The sequence below is a fragment of the Mus caroli genome, chromosome 13 (genome assembly GCF_900094665.2).
Source record: "Mus caroli chromosome 13, CAROLI_EIJ_v1.1, whole genome shotgun sequence".
NCBI classification, from domain to species: Eukaryota; Metazoa; Chordata; class Mammalia; order Rodentia; family Muridae; genus Mus; species Mus caroli.
The window spans coordinates 19101483-19116606 of record NC_034582.1 but is presented as its reverse complement, the minus strand read 5'-3'; the positions used below and the strand labels follow the sequence as shown (position 1 = coordinate 19116606).

The 15124-nt window shown below is 40.1% G+C and overlaps 1 protein-coding gene across 1 annotated transcript; it reads right to left on the bottom strand.

The window, feature by feature from the left end:
* Positions 1 to 11224: 11224 nt before the first annotated feature.
* On the bottom strand, positions 11225 to 12303 carry LOC110308596 (putative vomeronasal receptor-like protein 4). The gene has a single exon (XM_021181029.1). It carries the CDS (start codon positions 12131 to 12133, stop codon positions 11225 to 11227), a length of 909 nt encoding a protein of 302 aa, XP_021036688.1. The 5' UTR covers positions 12134 to 12303.
* Positions 12304 to 15124: the final 2821 nt, after the last annotated feature.

The window sequence follows — 15124 nt, the reverse complement described above, 5'->3', positions numbered from 1 at the left end:
AGAGAGAGAGAGAGAGAGAGAGAGAGAGAGAGAGAGAGAGAGAGAGAGAGAGAGAGAGAGAACCATTTAATTATATTTGGAGGACAGCATATAACAATATCCACTTTAATTCCAGATCTGTTCATGCTGTTGTAGCAAAGCTAGTTGGAACTTGACAGAAAATTAAAGATGTAAAAGAACGTGCCATCATGTCTGTGGCTTGAGCTTTCTCCACAGGGTTGTCCTGGGACTGATGGTGACAGCCTGGTCCACGCTGAGGAGACAGGTAAAATACTCAGATACTATTGGAGACTGCAGAGAATAAATGCACACACACACTGTGGTCCAAAGGTCATTTGGGGCCATGTGTCCTCTCCCTTCCTGGCCTGGGTAAAAGGAGCAGTGCCCGTGATAGTGGGTCCAGTGCACTGCTACATAGGACCCTTCATGTCTGAGGAGCAGTGGTTTTCGAGGAGCTGTTGACATTATATTAGAAATGCTTCTCTGCACTTTTGCCCCTTTACTCTGGCTTTGCTCGTCTGTTTATTAAAATTACACTTTATGGATGAGCAGGACTGTTTACCTCTGTATTCCAGCACTTGGGAGGCAGAGGCAAGAGGACTGCAACTCTGAAGCCAGTCAGTTCCTACTTGTGAGACTTTGTGTCCTGTGTTTCTTTAAAGGAAAAAATAAAATACCTATATCTCCTTCCTTGCATATAAGTAAAATTTAAAACCAGCATCATTTTATAAATCACATAAAGTTCATTTTTGTGGCTGGATGCATATGGATTTCCTTTTTACCTTTGTCCTTTCCTGCTCTCCTCTTTCTCTCTCCCATACATAGGTGTGCATTTTTCCTGTATCCACCCCCACTTCAGATAAGGGTCTCACTCTTCCCCGTATTAATACCTGATCAGGTCATGCCATATGCCAGTAATAGGTCCTTCCATTTCACCTAGGCATAAGTATGCCTAGTTATAGGATGCCATAGACACTCAAACGAGTTTCTTGGCATCCAAAATTTTTTTCCGAGACAGGGTTTTTCTGTATAGCCCTGGCTGTTCTGGAACTCACGTTGTAGACCAGGTTGCCCTCTAACTCAGAAATCTGCCTGCCTCTGCCTCCCAAGTGCTGGGATCAAAGGCATGAGCCATCACCGCCCGGCAAATGTGTAGCCCAGGCTGGCCTCGAACTCGTGATCCTCCTGCCTCTGCCTCCTTCAGCAAATCCTACTGGCATGCGCCACCACAACTGGCCAAATTTTTTAGAAAAAGGAGTATGATTTAAATAATTTTGTGGTGTATGGGAATATAATCCCCCCTCTTTTTTTTTTCTAGGAAGATATTGTTTTAAAAATTCATGGGCCTGTTCCACAAAACCTTGTCCTTGAGGTTTATAAGCAATCACAGTAATATGGGTAACATTAAATTGTCAACAAAATGTCTCAAATGCTTGTCTGCAACAGCCAGTTCCATTATCTGTCTTAATCTGATTTGGAACAACCAGCATAGAAAAACAATGTAGGCAATGACTAATCACATTTTTAGTTGCTTCTCCTGTGAAATCNGTTGCAACTAGAAAGCCTAAGAAGGTATCAGTAGTCACATGTATATATTTTAATTTTCCAAGAAATGTGAGTAACATCCAGTTGCCATAATTGATTAGGTACAAGTCCTCCAGAATTAATATCATTATGTGGTACAGGATGAAATCNAGGACACCGAGGACAAGTCTTTACAATTTGATGTGCACATTCTCTAGAAATACCAAATTGTTGTCTTAAGCTATTACTATTTTGATGATGTAAAGAATAAGATTGTTTTAGCCAATTGTTCCTGTGTATGGCCTATAATCTGCCTGGTATACAAATCTGCTGTGGCATTGCCCTCACTAAGGGGTCTGGGCAATGCAGTATGAGCTCCTAAATGTCCTATAAAGTGAGGAACAGTTCCTTCTCTTAAATTAAGTAGTAGTTGCATAAATAGTTGCAAAATTTGAGAATTAGCAGTATCTTAAAAAGGGAACAATTTCAAGCAATTATAAACCATGAGCTATATATTGGCTATCATTATACAAATTAAAAGCTTGATTTTTCAACATTTCAAAACCAGTGGCTATAGCATGTAATTCAATTATTTGTGCTGAAGCAGAGGGAAACTCAAGAGAACAAACATGTGATCCAATTGCATTAGATTGCATTAGATTAAATAGTTATATCATGTTAGGCATATTCCTGACCTTGTTATTGTTTCATGTGGACATAAGATATTATTTGTGTCAAGCTGACAAGGGGTGGATTGTAGTGGCTATTCCTGGTTGTCAACTTGACAATATCTGGAATGAACTACAATCCAGAATTGGAAGGCTCACCAGTGATCCTAATCTGGAGGCTGGGAAATAGAAGTTTCTGACCTGGATCTTGGTATGGAGAGCTTGAGGCATAGTGGCTAAGAATGAAGACAGGGAGATCTCTGAGTTCAAGGTCATCTGGGATTAAAGGTGTGATGACACACACCTTTAATCTGGGCTATACCTTCTGCTGGAGACCTACATAAAGACATTGGAAGAAGGAAGACTCTCCTTCGCCTGCTTGCTGTGTGGGGCTGAGCAACTGCTAAATCCTTGAACTTCCACTCACAGCTGCTGCTGACCATTGTTGGAGTTGGACTGCAGTATGTAAGTCATCAACAAATTCCTTTACTATATTGAGACTACCCATAAATTCTGTGACTCTAGAGAACCCTGACCAATACAGAAGTTGATAAATACAGTAAGTGCATTCTCTATTGGCTGCATGCATAAATTTACAGGGAATACAAAAACATGCATAGAGGCAAGTTTTAACAATTTGTCTTTTGAATAATGATTATCAAATTTGCCTAATAAGTTTGCACATGCAACAGACCAAATATCAGTATTGTGCAATAATCAAGTTAATTGCTGTTTGGAATAAAGAATAAATATTGTCAATAAAAGTTTCTTTCCCAAAATACTTTTGTGATTCTATCCTACCATTCTGTACTAACACAGCAACAGCTTCAGAACAGGGTGTTAAAACTTTAGTTGGAGGTGAAGAAAGATGAATCAACATTAATGGTCCCTTTTGCCAAAGAACTGCTGTGGGTACAAGAATGCAAACAGCCAACAATTGGTCATAGTGTAGCCAGGCAAGAACCTGACAGCTGAGGACAAGTCAGATGGGTGTGTATGTGCAGGGTGTGGAGATCTGAGGGTGAGGAAGGACAGCTGATGATGTCTCACAGATATAATAGCCTTGGAAGGAAAGCTATTGAAGTGGTATGGATCAATGGGATGTCTTAGTTGTAGACATACACCCACATTGACAGTCAAGAAAAGGCTGTGGAGGAAGTTAACAAAGGCACAGGCAAAGCATTCTTTGGCTGTCACTTGGAAGCCAGTACTGCATCTAAAAAAGGAGCATGCCACCTTCCTCCCAGTGGAGGAGTGTTAGGGACATGTAACTGTCTCCTAATGATGGAGTGTGTCACCCTTCTCTCAACCCTGACTGGTGCATGGGACATGTAGCTGTCAATAATGGTATCTCAGAAAGAGGTGAGGCAGCTGGATCCTGACTTGGTCCAGTGCTCAGCACACAGGTCCCCTCACCTAAAAGAGGGTGGCACTTTTTTTGATGCTTTTTTCACTTCACTTTGTGAATTTTGCACAAACTGCCTCCTTCAGAGTCTGGAAAACAAAAGACAACTTTCCGAAAACCTGGAGAAGCACTGATATTGCTGGCAGCTCTGAACCATGCTCATGAGTGCTGTGAAACCCCAATCCATTCTTCATTTCCAGCCTACAGCCTCCACTCCAGTGTCTGTTCAGGTGTGTGCAGTCCCCCACATTTCTAAGTGTCTTCTGAGGATACCATTGATTTCCAATCCATGTAAGTTACGAAAGTGGTATTTTATGAGTAGATCGTCCCATATGTAAAACAGTGGGCTACTAATGCACTGTGATTTGAAGACATGGGTGCAAATTTCCTTTAGTTATAAAGAAGATTCCTTCTAGGATCTGATCTGCTCCACAGCTCTGCCAGGAGAAGCCCAGGCCACTGAACCTCCTTTCTGTTGATCTCCTCAACTCTTTTAAAAACTTTCTTTGAGAATTTTGTACATGAGTATTTTGCTGTGAAGAGAATTTTGTACATGAGTATATTGCTGTGAAGAGATGCCATGACCACAGCAATTCTTAGAAAGCAAACATTTAATTGGGGATGATTTAAATTGTTTTTCACCTGCTCAAACAAGGAGCAAAAATTCATCCTTAACTGATCTGTGCACCTTGCACAATCCATCCATACAAATATCTTTATAGAACTAAATATTAGTTGTAAGATTCATATATTTCAGAATGAAACACCAAGTTGCAGCTTTGACAAAATTCACCCCTGGGGATGCTGAAATGACTAGCAAGTCATTTCCAGCCCCCTGCCTGATCCTGCCTCATCTGATGTTGTTTCTAGAGACTTACTTCCAGAACAGCTTCAGGAATGGCTGCTGATCCCCAATAACTCCAGTTCATCCAGCCTTTTAGACGTCAGGACTTCACTTAAGCCCTGAACTTTCAAAGCATACAGAGACTGGACAATAAATGCTACAGGTAGCTTTCTTAAGTCTAACTACTTTATTTTCTAATTTTTTTGGCCCTCCCTATCCCTTAAAAAAAAAAAAAAGAAGGAATTCTTCACTCCATCTCAGCAGTCTTGGAAAACTGTCACCCCAATCCCTTGGGTTTGGGTGTCTGGTTTTGGTTATTTTATGAGTTATAGATATGTTGTCATTCTAAGGGATAATTTGGAAATAATTATAGCTTAGGTCAGGGAGGAAAACTAAAGAGAGCTTAGACTCAGGGATTTCACATCTTTCCTTTTCTCTATCCTTCTTTCTTTTTTTTTTTTTTTAAGATTTATTTATTTATTATATGTAAGTACACTGCAGCTATCTTCAGACACTCCAGAAGAGGGAGTCAGATCTTGTTACAGATGGTTGTGAGCCACCATGTGGTTGCTGGGATTTGAACTCCAGACCTTTGGAAGAGCAGTCGGGTGCTCTTACCCACTGAGCCATCTCACCAGCCCTCTATCCTTCTTTCTTAGTTAAAGAGAAAGAGGTTGAAAAGAAAAAATGGGGATAAAGTTGTAGTATAGAGATTAGATAAATGGGGATGGATTATTAATTTACTTTTAAATCATTTTATAGTTGTAATCTTATATTGGTACAAATCTTTATATTTTGATGTAGAATTGAAGTTATATTTTCTTACAGTGGTACAGAATTTATATATTGATACAGGTTTAAGGTTTTCATAAATAAATAAATCTTTGTATATTGACACAAAATTTAAATTAATTTTGTTACTCTTAGATAGGCATTGTACCTATGCAACCCATTTAAGAATACAAGGCTTACAACCAGTCCTTTTAATAGCTACTATTGCAAACTGTTTAAGATATTAAGTAATGCAATAGTCTGATAGTTAAACTCATTGTAATTTAGATGCTAATTTAATTAATTTGATAAAATGTTTTTAAGGTTTTTCAAATAATGAATAGCCCCAAATATTCAATGTTTGTCAATTCAATTATTCTATATATAGATAGATGGTCTTCAAACGTGTCAGAAATCCACAGAATATGACATTTAAAATAATTTCATTATTAATAGATATTTTGACTATGAGACATATCTGCTCCTGACAGTACCCCCATCCCACTTCAAGTAAGGAGATTGAGCATCAATACCTCTATATAGAGTTGTTTCAACTGTGGCAAGCTAGCCACTGGTCAAGAAATGCCCTAATTTCATCTACAGACAGGATACTGTCCACAAAGGACAAATGGACACAGGTTAGTCAATTGCTAAGCTCTGCCAATACAGACAGGTAAGCTAGTTCTTCATAATTCCTGCTTCACTTAAGGTGTGTCAGATGTTCTGGACCAGAAGGCTGAAGACAGATGTTCCAATGTTATGAGGAATATTGGGGACTGTCCATGCAGTCACCTGTCTCTGCCAAGTGTTTAAGTTTTGGAAGTTATGTCTTTGTGATTCCTACATATTCAGTAATATTTAATCTTTTCTCAAATCTATGATGGGGTTGAAGACTAGTTATAGTCTGTTTAGCATTAAAGAAGATGTTCTAGATTTGAAAGGATGGTTTTCAGATGGTAATACAAGTTAAAATTAAACATGATTGAGGCACAGAATTGTAAACTATTTAAGTCAGGATAGATGATTGAATACTTATCAGAATTACCAAATACCATGTGCCTCCTGGAAGCTTCACAATGTAGCTAAGAAACAGAACAAATGACTACATATAGAAGGGGTCATGGAGTGCTATGAACTTGACTTATAACCTACTCCCATAGGAACGATTTATTCCTAGACATCTCTATTAAGATCTTACCAAGAGTCACGTGATGAGCTGATTCCATTCCAAATACGGTTCTACCTCCTCATTACTGACAGATGGGCATCACACTTCCAGCCCCAGACTTCCAAGACACACTTAAACCACATTGAAGCCACAGAAGATGCTTAACATGCAAATAAAGTTCAACATGTCTGAAACTCGATGTGCCTTCTCTATTTGACCATGGAATCCATTCCTCAAATCATTTACATTTAAAGAATTCGCAGCCAATTTACCTAGGGTTTCAACCAAAATTCTCTCTCACATTCTAGTCTTCAGTAAACATTATTGGTACTATCTTCAATTATTGGAAATCCAACTAAATAATACTACCTGTTTAACTACTACCACCCAAATCAAAATTCCCATATTTTTATATCTGTAGAGATTGCTTGATCACATCCCACTTGACATCATCCTGCCCTTGAATCTTTCTGTTCAGGAGAACCTGCTCTTGCATTGGAATGTTGAGATTGAGTTGCCACATTTTTTTCTGTCTATCAAGCTACCCTCGCCCCAGGCTCATTTCAGATGACTAGATATAGGGAACACTGCAATAGAATTGCCACTGCCTGTTGTAAAGTTGCTCTAAAAAGCACATTCCACTAAGAGCTTCTCATTGGTCCTTTTGTTGCCTCTCCTTTCCTGTTGCATTTGTACCACTGTCTGAAGGCTCTCCTTGTCCTTGTCAGACTCTGCTCATACTCAGTGTGGAACTTGCACATCCAGTCTTATTTTGCACTAGCACAATTCTCTCATACTTTCCTCTAAAATTTCTTTGTCCTGCCAATCACAGCCAGCTACAGCATCAAGAGATGACTTTTAAATTATGTTACAATCTGCCATTCTTTTAGTGAAAGTTCTTCAGTGATCGCTTATTATTCTCATAGCCAAACCTACCCATGAGGTATACTATTTGAATTTTTGTGACATAGACCTGATCCACATCTTATTTGCATGCCTTCCTTCTGTCAGAAGTTAAGAGTGTTCTTCAGCCAACATCTGCATGCAACGTACTACACTTCAGCTGAGTTTTTATCCTGTCATTACAGGATAGTATCTCTAGGCATAATGCTATATAAAGCAAGAAGTTTTTTCACAGATACCACTTCAAAAGAAATCAAATGTCTAAAAACACAATAATTTCTTCAATCAAAGAACCCTTGAATATATCCCAAATAAATGACAAGTTAGTGTGCAAAACAAAGGTACATATTTTATTCTTGTGGGTATGGGTATGTGTTCCTAATTATATTGGTATCAGATGCTCAGATTATATAATGTTACTGCTATGTATTTGATTTCAGTGCTGACACATGGTATTGAAAATATTAAGTATTATGATAATCTGAGAGATATTCTTGGTGTACTGGTTCATGTCATTAACCCCAGAAATCTCTGTGAGTTTGAGGCCAGCCTGGTCTACATAATGAGTTCCAAGATAGGCAAAGTTATAAGCAAGGTCTTGTCATGAAAAAAGTAAAACAAAATACAATTAAATAATAAAAAAAAGACACTCTGAGAAATATTTACCATTGAGATTAAAGCTGAACTTCTTATTCCTTCAAAATATGACAGATTAGGTATCCTTTCCTCTAGTATGTCTACTTAGTTCTTTGCAAAATAAAATAAATCCATTGTGCAAATGGGTGTAAAAGAAATGTGAAAAAAATAAAATAATCTGCCCAGCTTTCTTGATTTCTCAAGCAAGGTCTTAGAGTTTTAGTTCAGATTTAATATAAAGCAAAACAAACCTATTGTGAAAAGGCTGGATTACCTTATCGACTTGATATGTTATAACATTAGGGCACAGTAAAATGACAGTGAGAGGAGACCTGAGGACTTTCCTGGGCCGTTGAGCCTGTGAACCAGTCAGAGTAGTCTCACCATAGCTGTCTCTCACTGGGGGCCAAACCTGAGTTACTCCAGAGGCAAGTGCCTCAGTTGTCCCAATGTTTCTTCAGAAAACCCTTTGCTCTTAGCAAAAGAATCAGTCCCAGCATCAGCAACAGATCAGCTCAACCCAGAGAGACAGGAGGGAAGGATGAACAAGCATGAGGCAGATGCTCTTCCCTCTGACACACACCTTTAACTAGGGCTCTTACCATTAAGGGTCATTCACATTCAGGGTGGGTCTTCCCACATCAATCAGGACAGAAAGAACTCTTCAGGTGAGGCTTGCTGCTAAGGTGATTATAATTCATGACAAGCTGACATAAAAACTAGTCATAGCTTGGCATAGTGGCTCACACCTTTAATCCCACACTCTAGGAGGCAGAGGCAGAAAGATCTCTGTGAGTTAGAGGCTAGTCTGGTCTCCACAGTTAGTTCCAGAACAGACAGGGCTTCCCCCCCCCCCCAGCCCCCCGCAAGAGACTAACCACAATAGCGACCTTAAATTTATATTATAAAGCATTAAGAAATTAGTTTATCTTAGCATAGAGCAGTATTTCAGAGGCGCACAGCCTGGCCTATCTCTTGGTTTAGTCTGCTGAGTTTTACTCTTGGACCAGGGAAGGAGTTCAGGCAACCTTGGGTCCCCTCCAGGCACAGCTGAGCTGCAGAGAGCAGTTCAACCCCACTCTCAGCAAAGTCTATTTGAGTTTTGCTGTTTATCCTGCGGAGGAACTGCAGTGAGCTGATGGGAAGCTTTGGTGAACAGCCCTTCATGGCCCTGCATCCCTTTAGGAGTGGCACGCACACAACTAAGAGCAGTCAGAAGCCTCCCTGGGATGACTGCAGTGCAGTGTCTTGAGGATGCGGGGTCGGGACACTTTCTGGATCCTCCAGATTCTTCCAAACCTGAGGCTTTGGAGTTACCAGGGCCTCCAATGTCCTGCTGCTTGCCCAGGCTGTGCCAACTGGGGTCTACCAAGTGATCCCCTCAGGGCCTTCAGCACTGCAGTCCCCTTGTCTGCAGCTCAACAGGCTGCACCAGGGCGGCATCAGGGATGATAGGATTCCAGGGAGGAGAGGAGGGGAGATCTCAAGAACACTGGGATGTTCAGAACAGGCCATAGTAAGTAACTGGAAAAGCGGTGGAAGCTCCAGTGTAAATAGTCTGTCAGCGAGGTATTTACTCATCTGTATGCTAGTGAGGCTTTGTCTCCAGACATATGATGGCGTCATTTGAGAGAGCCCGTTTGCTAGAGATTCTTGTGGTGGTACTTTAAGGTCTAACTGTGTTATAATTTCCCCACAGCATCCACACCAGTTTTCTTTGATTTTGAAACTTAGCAACACCAAACAATTATTGATCAAATTTGCTTGGTTGTGGTGACTTTGTTAGTCTCACTGTTGTCTTCACTCGGCCCTGCAAGCTCACCTCAGATAAGAGTCATCTTCCCACCTCTACCTACCTTATCTTGCTTTCCAATATGGCTCTGGAGAAAAATGAAATACTAATTTCTGATAGAGGCCTTACCTCCAGTATTTTCCCCAGTTCCAACCATAAGCTAAAAGCCACATGACAGGGATCTTGGAATGGGAAGGTAGTAAGAATCTACTTTCCACCTGCCTAGAAATCTTGAACAGATCCTAAGATTACATAGTGCCAGACTTCTTAAGAAAAGGAAATCTATTTTTATAATATATAATTCAATGTTGCAATGCATTATAATACCAAGGCAAATGGCAATTTGATCGGGGAGGCCTGTTATCCAAGTATTTGGGGTGCTGATACACCTCAAGATCAGCTTGTGCAACTTCCAGGTCATCCTATGCTACAAAGCAAACATTGTGTTTCCCACCTCTAATATTCATGTAAAATCTGTTTATAATGTACATGCCTTTAGCTCATAGAGAATAGCTATAAAATGTAATTCCTACACTTCTCAGTGACCATGCAGGACATTAAGAACACAGACATCTCTGCTGATCAGAACATAGGGGCTGAAACTGCTGTCCTTATGTCCACAGCTGAACCCCAGGAGCCTGAGCAGCTATCAGGAGGTTGGATATCTAAATTCTGAGTATGTGGCTGGCATGCAAGGGGCAAGGTGAGCTAGAAAATGCCCCATTGTCTGTGTAAGCCCTAATGATTGAGAACCAGTAGCTGGGGCACAATGTTCCTGAGATGTTTTTATACATCATTGTATACTGGAGTGAAGTTTTTAAGTAGAGCTTGTATTCCAAACTGTGATGGCAATCTCTAAAAGATGATATTTCTCCATGCTTCCCTATATATTTCATGACCAAATATCAATGTTTTGATGTGTTTGAAATTGTCTTACAATGTTGTTCTTACCAGTTCTTTAGTGTTTGGTACCCAGCAATGCCAAGCACTTAGTAGCTGCAATTAATTAGCTTCTCTCCCTGGTCATCTCCACTTTATAAGAGGCCTTCAGATAAAGGATGCTTCCTGACATCCCTCTTCTTCACTTGCTCTCCTGCTCATTAGAACAGTCTCTGCTACATAGCAAGTGCTTTGTAAATAAATAGAGGAGTTGGTGATCAAGGAAGTACATTAGATGCAACAAGAAGACAGAATAAACCTGTGGGTAAGAAACCTGTAGAAAAATAAAATTCTAATTCCAGGTGACTGTATGCCCTCCTGTATTTCCTGATGAATGATGCAGCAAACTAAACTGCATGATAGGAATGGTGGGCTGGTAGGAGTGTGAGCATCCCTGCCCACTTCCTAGAGCCTGAACCAGTCTTCAATTTTCTAAGACAAAGCTCTCTGTAAAAAATAATATATACAATCTCAAATTTATTGGTGTGATACATTAGAATAAAAAGGCAAAGCCATCCAAGTGTATAAAGCTTTAGTTTATAAAGAACTAGGTATGAAAGGAATTTCTTATTTCTCAGGGGACACAGCAGGGCTTAGCAATGTGGACATCCCCAGTGATCAGGACAAAGGGGCTGAGACCAGCATAATTAAGTACTAAAAATGCTTTAATATTTAGTATTGTGGAGTCATGTGTCACTGTGGAACCTGTGTAGAAGGAGAATATGAAATCTGCCCAATAAAAGAAAAGAAAACAGGTCATGAGAGTGAGAACCCTCTGGGTAGCTCTGATTTCCGGCCTAGAATTGTTTGCAGACCTGGAGCTGTGAAGGTAGAGGACACGCTTGTGATGCTTATACAGATGGAGAGCCATGGACCCACTGCTCCAGCCCATGAGACCCTGGAAAATGACATCACGGAGAGTCATGAGAGAGAGGAACAGCCACTTAACTGTGTGCCTGGATGGTAGCATGTAACAATATCCAGTAAACATTCCAACTTCAGAACTGTTCATGCTACTGCCTACTGTGATATAGTGCAGCAAATTGGAGCTTATGAGGGAATTAAAGATCCAAAAGAGGAGGAGAAAGGCAATAACATGCCATGGTGTCTGAGGTTTGAGCTTTCTCCACAGTGTGGTCCTGAGACTGATGGTGACCGCCTGGACCATGCTGAGGAGACATGTGGTGCAGATGGAGAGGCCACGGGCAACCCTTTCTAGATAAATTATAGTTTTACAACCAACATCACCTAGGAAGTTTCTGATGTAAAAAATTGTGGCTATGTCTCTGACCCCTATGCAATAAATAATGATTGTGTTTACAAAAGCCAAGTGGATGAGCATAACATCTATATTTTTGTTCTCAGGACCCATGATGAAAGTATATACATGTCTCACAAATAAGATGATGTTCCCTAAAACTCCAAGTCCAATAAGTGAAATGAAAATTATTTTCTGGATGAGGTCACTCCAAATTATCTTCATGGCTAAAGCTAGGAAAAACCTGAGAAACACAAGGAAGTAGGCATGATATAGTTCATGCCTGTGGGTTTTCTGTTTTCTTCCGTGGAATGAACAGTGTATTATGTAAGAGCACAGATTTTTTGCTTACAGATACCTGATTTTATTCTTGGACCTTCTGTTCTTGGTTCCATTGACATGGAGATGATGATGATGATGACAATTGGATGTGAGCACCATGCTGATGCCTTCTCAACCTTCACAGGAGTTCTTTATATCCTCCATCTCTAAACCTTTCCCATGAGAAATCCAGACAAAGGATAGAATCACCAAGCTTTTAAGCAATGACGTTGAGCATCAACTTAGAGTCTTCCCTTCTTAGATCCCTTTTGCCATCCTGTATATACTCATCCTTCAAGAAAAGATTGAGCTAATAACAAATTGCAGCTCTTCTAAAAGTCTAATCCTTGCCACAATGGGTTGCTTCCGAGGGAAAGTCATGTGGCTTTTCTTTGTCTCCAACTCTGAATTGACCTTGGTAATAAATAACACAGATTAATTAGATAGGGCAGTAGTTAGTCCATATCCTCTTCTTGAGTGGGATGGTTTAATTAACTTTTATTTACTATCATCTTATGGATGAGATCATATTAAAGGTACCACATCCCCACTACTTATAGGCTTTTCCTGACTATTTCCTAAGAGCCTTCTTCCAAGGAATCATCAAATCCCAGCTCTCAGCTTAGCCATTGTTCCTCTGGACTCCAAACTGAGGCACTTCCTATCACTTTGATTTCTAAGGTTCATGAAATCGGTGATTTTGTCAGTCAGTGATGTGATATCCTATAAATGACTAACAACTTAATACCTCATACAGATTTGGGTAATTTTACACATGACATCTGTTTTCTGTTTTCTCATTCTGTTTAAAGTTAAAAATAAGGATTAAAGCTTAAATGTATTCATTTTGACTCCATTTTCATAAATCATAAATAGTTTTATGTGGGGACCTTAAGTGTATTTGTCTGCTACTTTTTAGCATTCCCTGCTGCTCACCAAATTTATCTGTGAATCACTTTCATCTACTCCTGAGCAATGTAACACTGGCAGTAATAGGTATTGAAATAAGGAAGATGTCTTTGATTCCTGAATAGTGCCATTTCTGGACTAGGAAAATTATTCATTTACTTCAATTCAAGGAAATGTCAGAGAAACATTTATGTTATATTTTGTTTATGTTAAATTTAGTCATTGTTGTGTGTATGGGCATCTTATGTGCACGTATTTCTAATGACCACTGTGTACCTGGTGCTTGCAGAGGCCAGAATACAGCCTTGGATCCCTGAACCAGGAGTTGCACATGGTTGATAGCTCCTGTCTGAGCTGATAATTTAATCAAGGGACTCTGCAAGACCAGTGAGAGCTCTTACCACAGAGCCTGCTCTTCAGTCCGCATGTGTACATTTTTAATTGACTTCCACAAACTTCTTACTTTTACCATGTTAGAATCAAACAGTTTAGTCTGTTCAACCAGTTAAATGAGGGATTCAAATGATGTGTGGATGCTCTACATAGTCTGATGGATACCAAAGTTTTAGAAATAGAAAGATCAGTTTTCACAAGAACATCCTTTGTGACCACCCAATGTAGACTTAAATTCTGGCTTTCCAGTTCATAAGTTCATCACCTTGAGCATACTTATTTGGCTTCTTTAAAAAGTACTTTTCATATGTAAAGTATGCTTTTATGTAATACAGGTATAATTTAGGGAGTCAATGAACTGACAGGAATAGTACCTTGTGAAGTTCCCACTATGCACAAAAAATGCATTTTCTAAAATCAGATGTTACTACCAGTATTTAGCCTCATGTCTGTTTTATCTGCAATTCTCATATTCGATGGTTTACATTTGATCTAGAAAAGGAGAAATTACAATAAATGAAATCACCATAAAGAAAGAAAGAGTGTTCCATGCACAGAAGACTGAAGTCACCAGAAGTTACACAGCCAAGAGAAGCAGTAGGAGCAAGAGCTTCCTACTCCAGGCTGCACTGCAGGTGCCTCTGTCTCCTACCCCTGCCTGTCCTGTGTAAGGAGCAGATCACCCACAGTGACCACACACACTGTCCTTGTGGACACTGAGACAATTCTGGATTGCACTTAGGAAATGATAGACCATCTTCTTCCTGAATCCTGCCACTGTCCCCTCTCAGAGTGACAAGGAGCCCACATCCTTCTCTCCCACACATCAGCCCTCCACAGATTTCTATCAAGGTCAAATGCAGCCCCATCTCCCATGGCATGGCAGCACTCACCTGTGCAGTCTGTGCAGGGCTCAGGATCGGTGTCCTCACAGCACAGCCAGGCCTTGTTTATCAACCTCAAGTCCTTGTGTTCAAGCAAGGTGACAGGATGTCACCACCAGGAGTTTGGCTTTGTCAGGGGAATAGACTCTTCTGTCTCCATCCCCAAGGCCAGCTCTGCCTTCTCCCTGGTGCTCTGTCATGTGCTGAACCCAGAAACTTTATGATTTCAATTACAGTGTCTGTGAGTAAGGAGAAGGGTGATGATCAGGGCCTGAGGGGTTCTGGGCCTTTGGACTTAACTACAGTCTTGCCTCTTTCCCTCCATGTACCTGCTAAACCAAGAACTGCTTTGAAAGAAATTTCTGACAATCCAAAGTGATCACTTTCTGAATAATTTTTAGGCATATTATTTAGTAATAGTAATAGATCATCGAGTACACAGCCAGGGGCTGTCTGCAGTGTCATGTTTAGGACAAAGAGACGAGGAGACTCTGGTAGCTTCTGTGCTCTAAGAGCTCTGCTCAGAAAGCCTTTACAGAGAACTTAAATGGTTTAAGTTTGTCTCATGTTCATAAATTCATTCTTTTTAATAGCTGAGTAGTACTCCATTGTATAAATGTACCATAATTTCTGTATCCATTCCTCTGTTGAGGGACATCTGGGTTCTTTCCAGCTTCTGGCTATTATAAATAGGGCTGCTATGAACATA

Coding starts and splice junctions, on each gene's coding strand:
- LOC110308596 (XM_021181029.1), bottom strand. CDS start 12,133: ATGAAGATAATTTGGAGTGACCTCATCCAGAAAATAATTTTCATTTCA.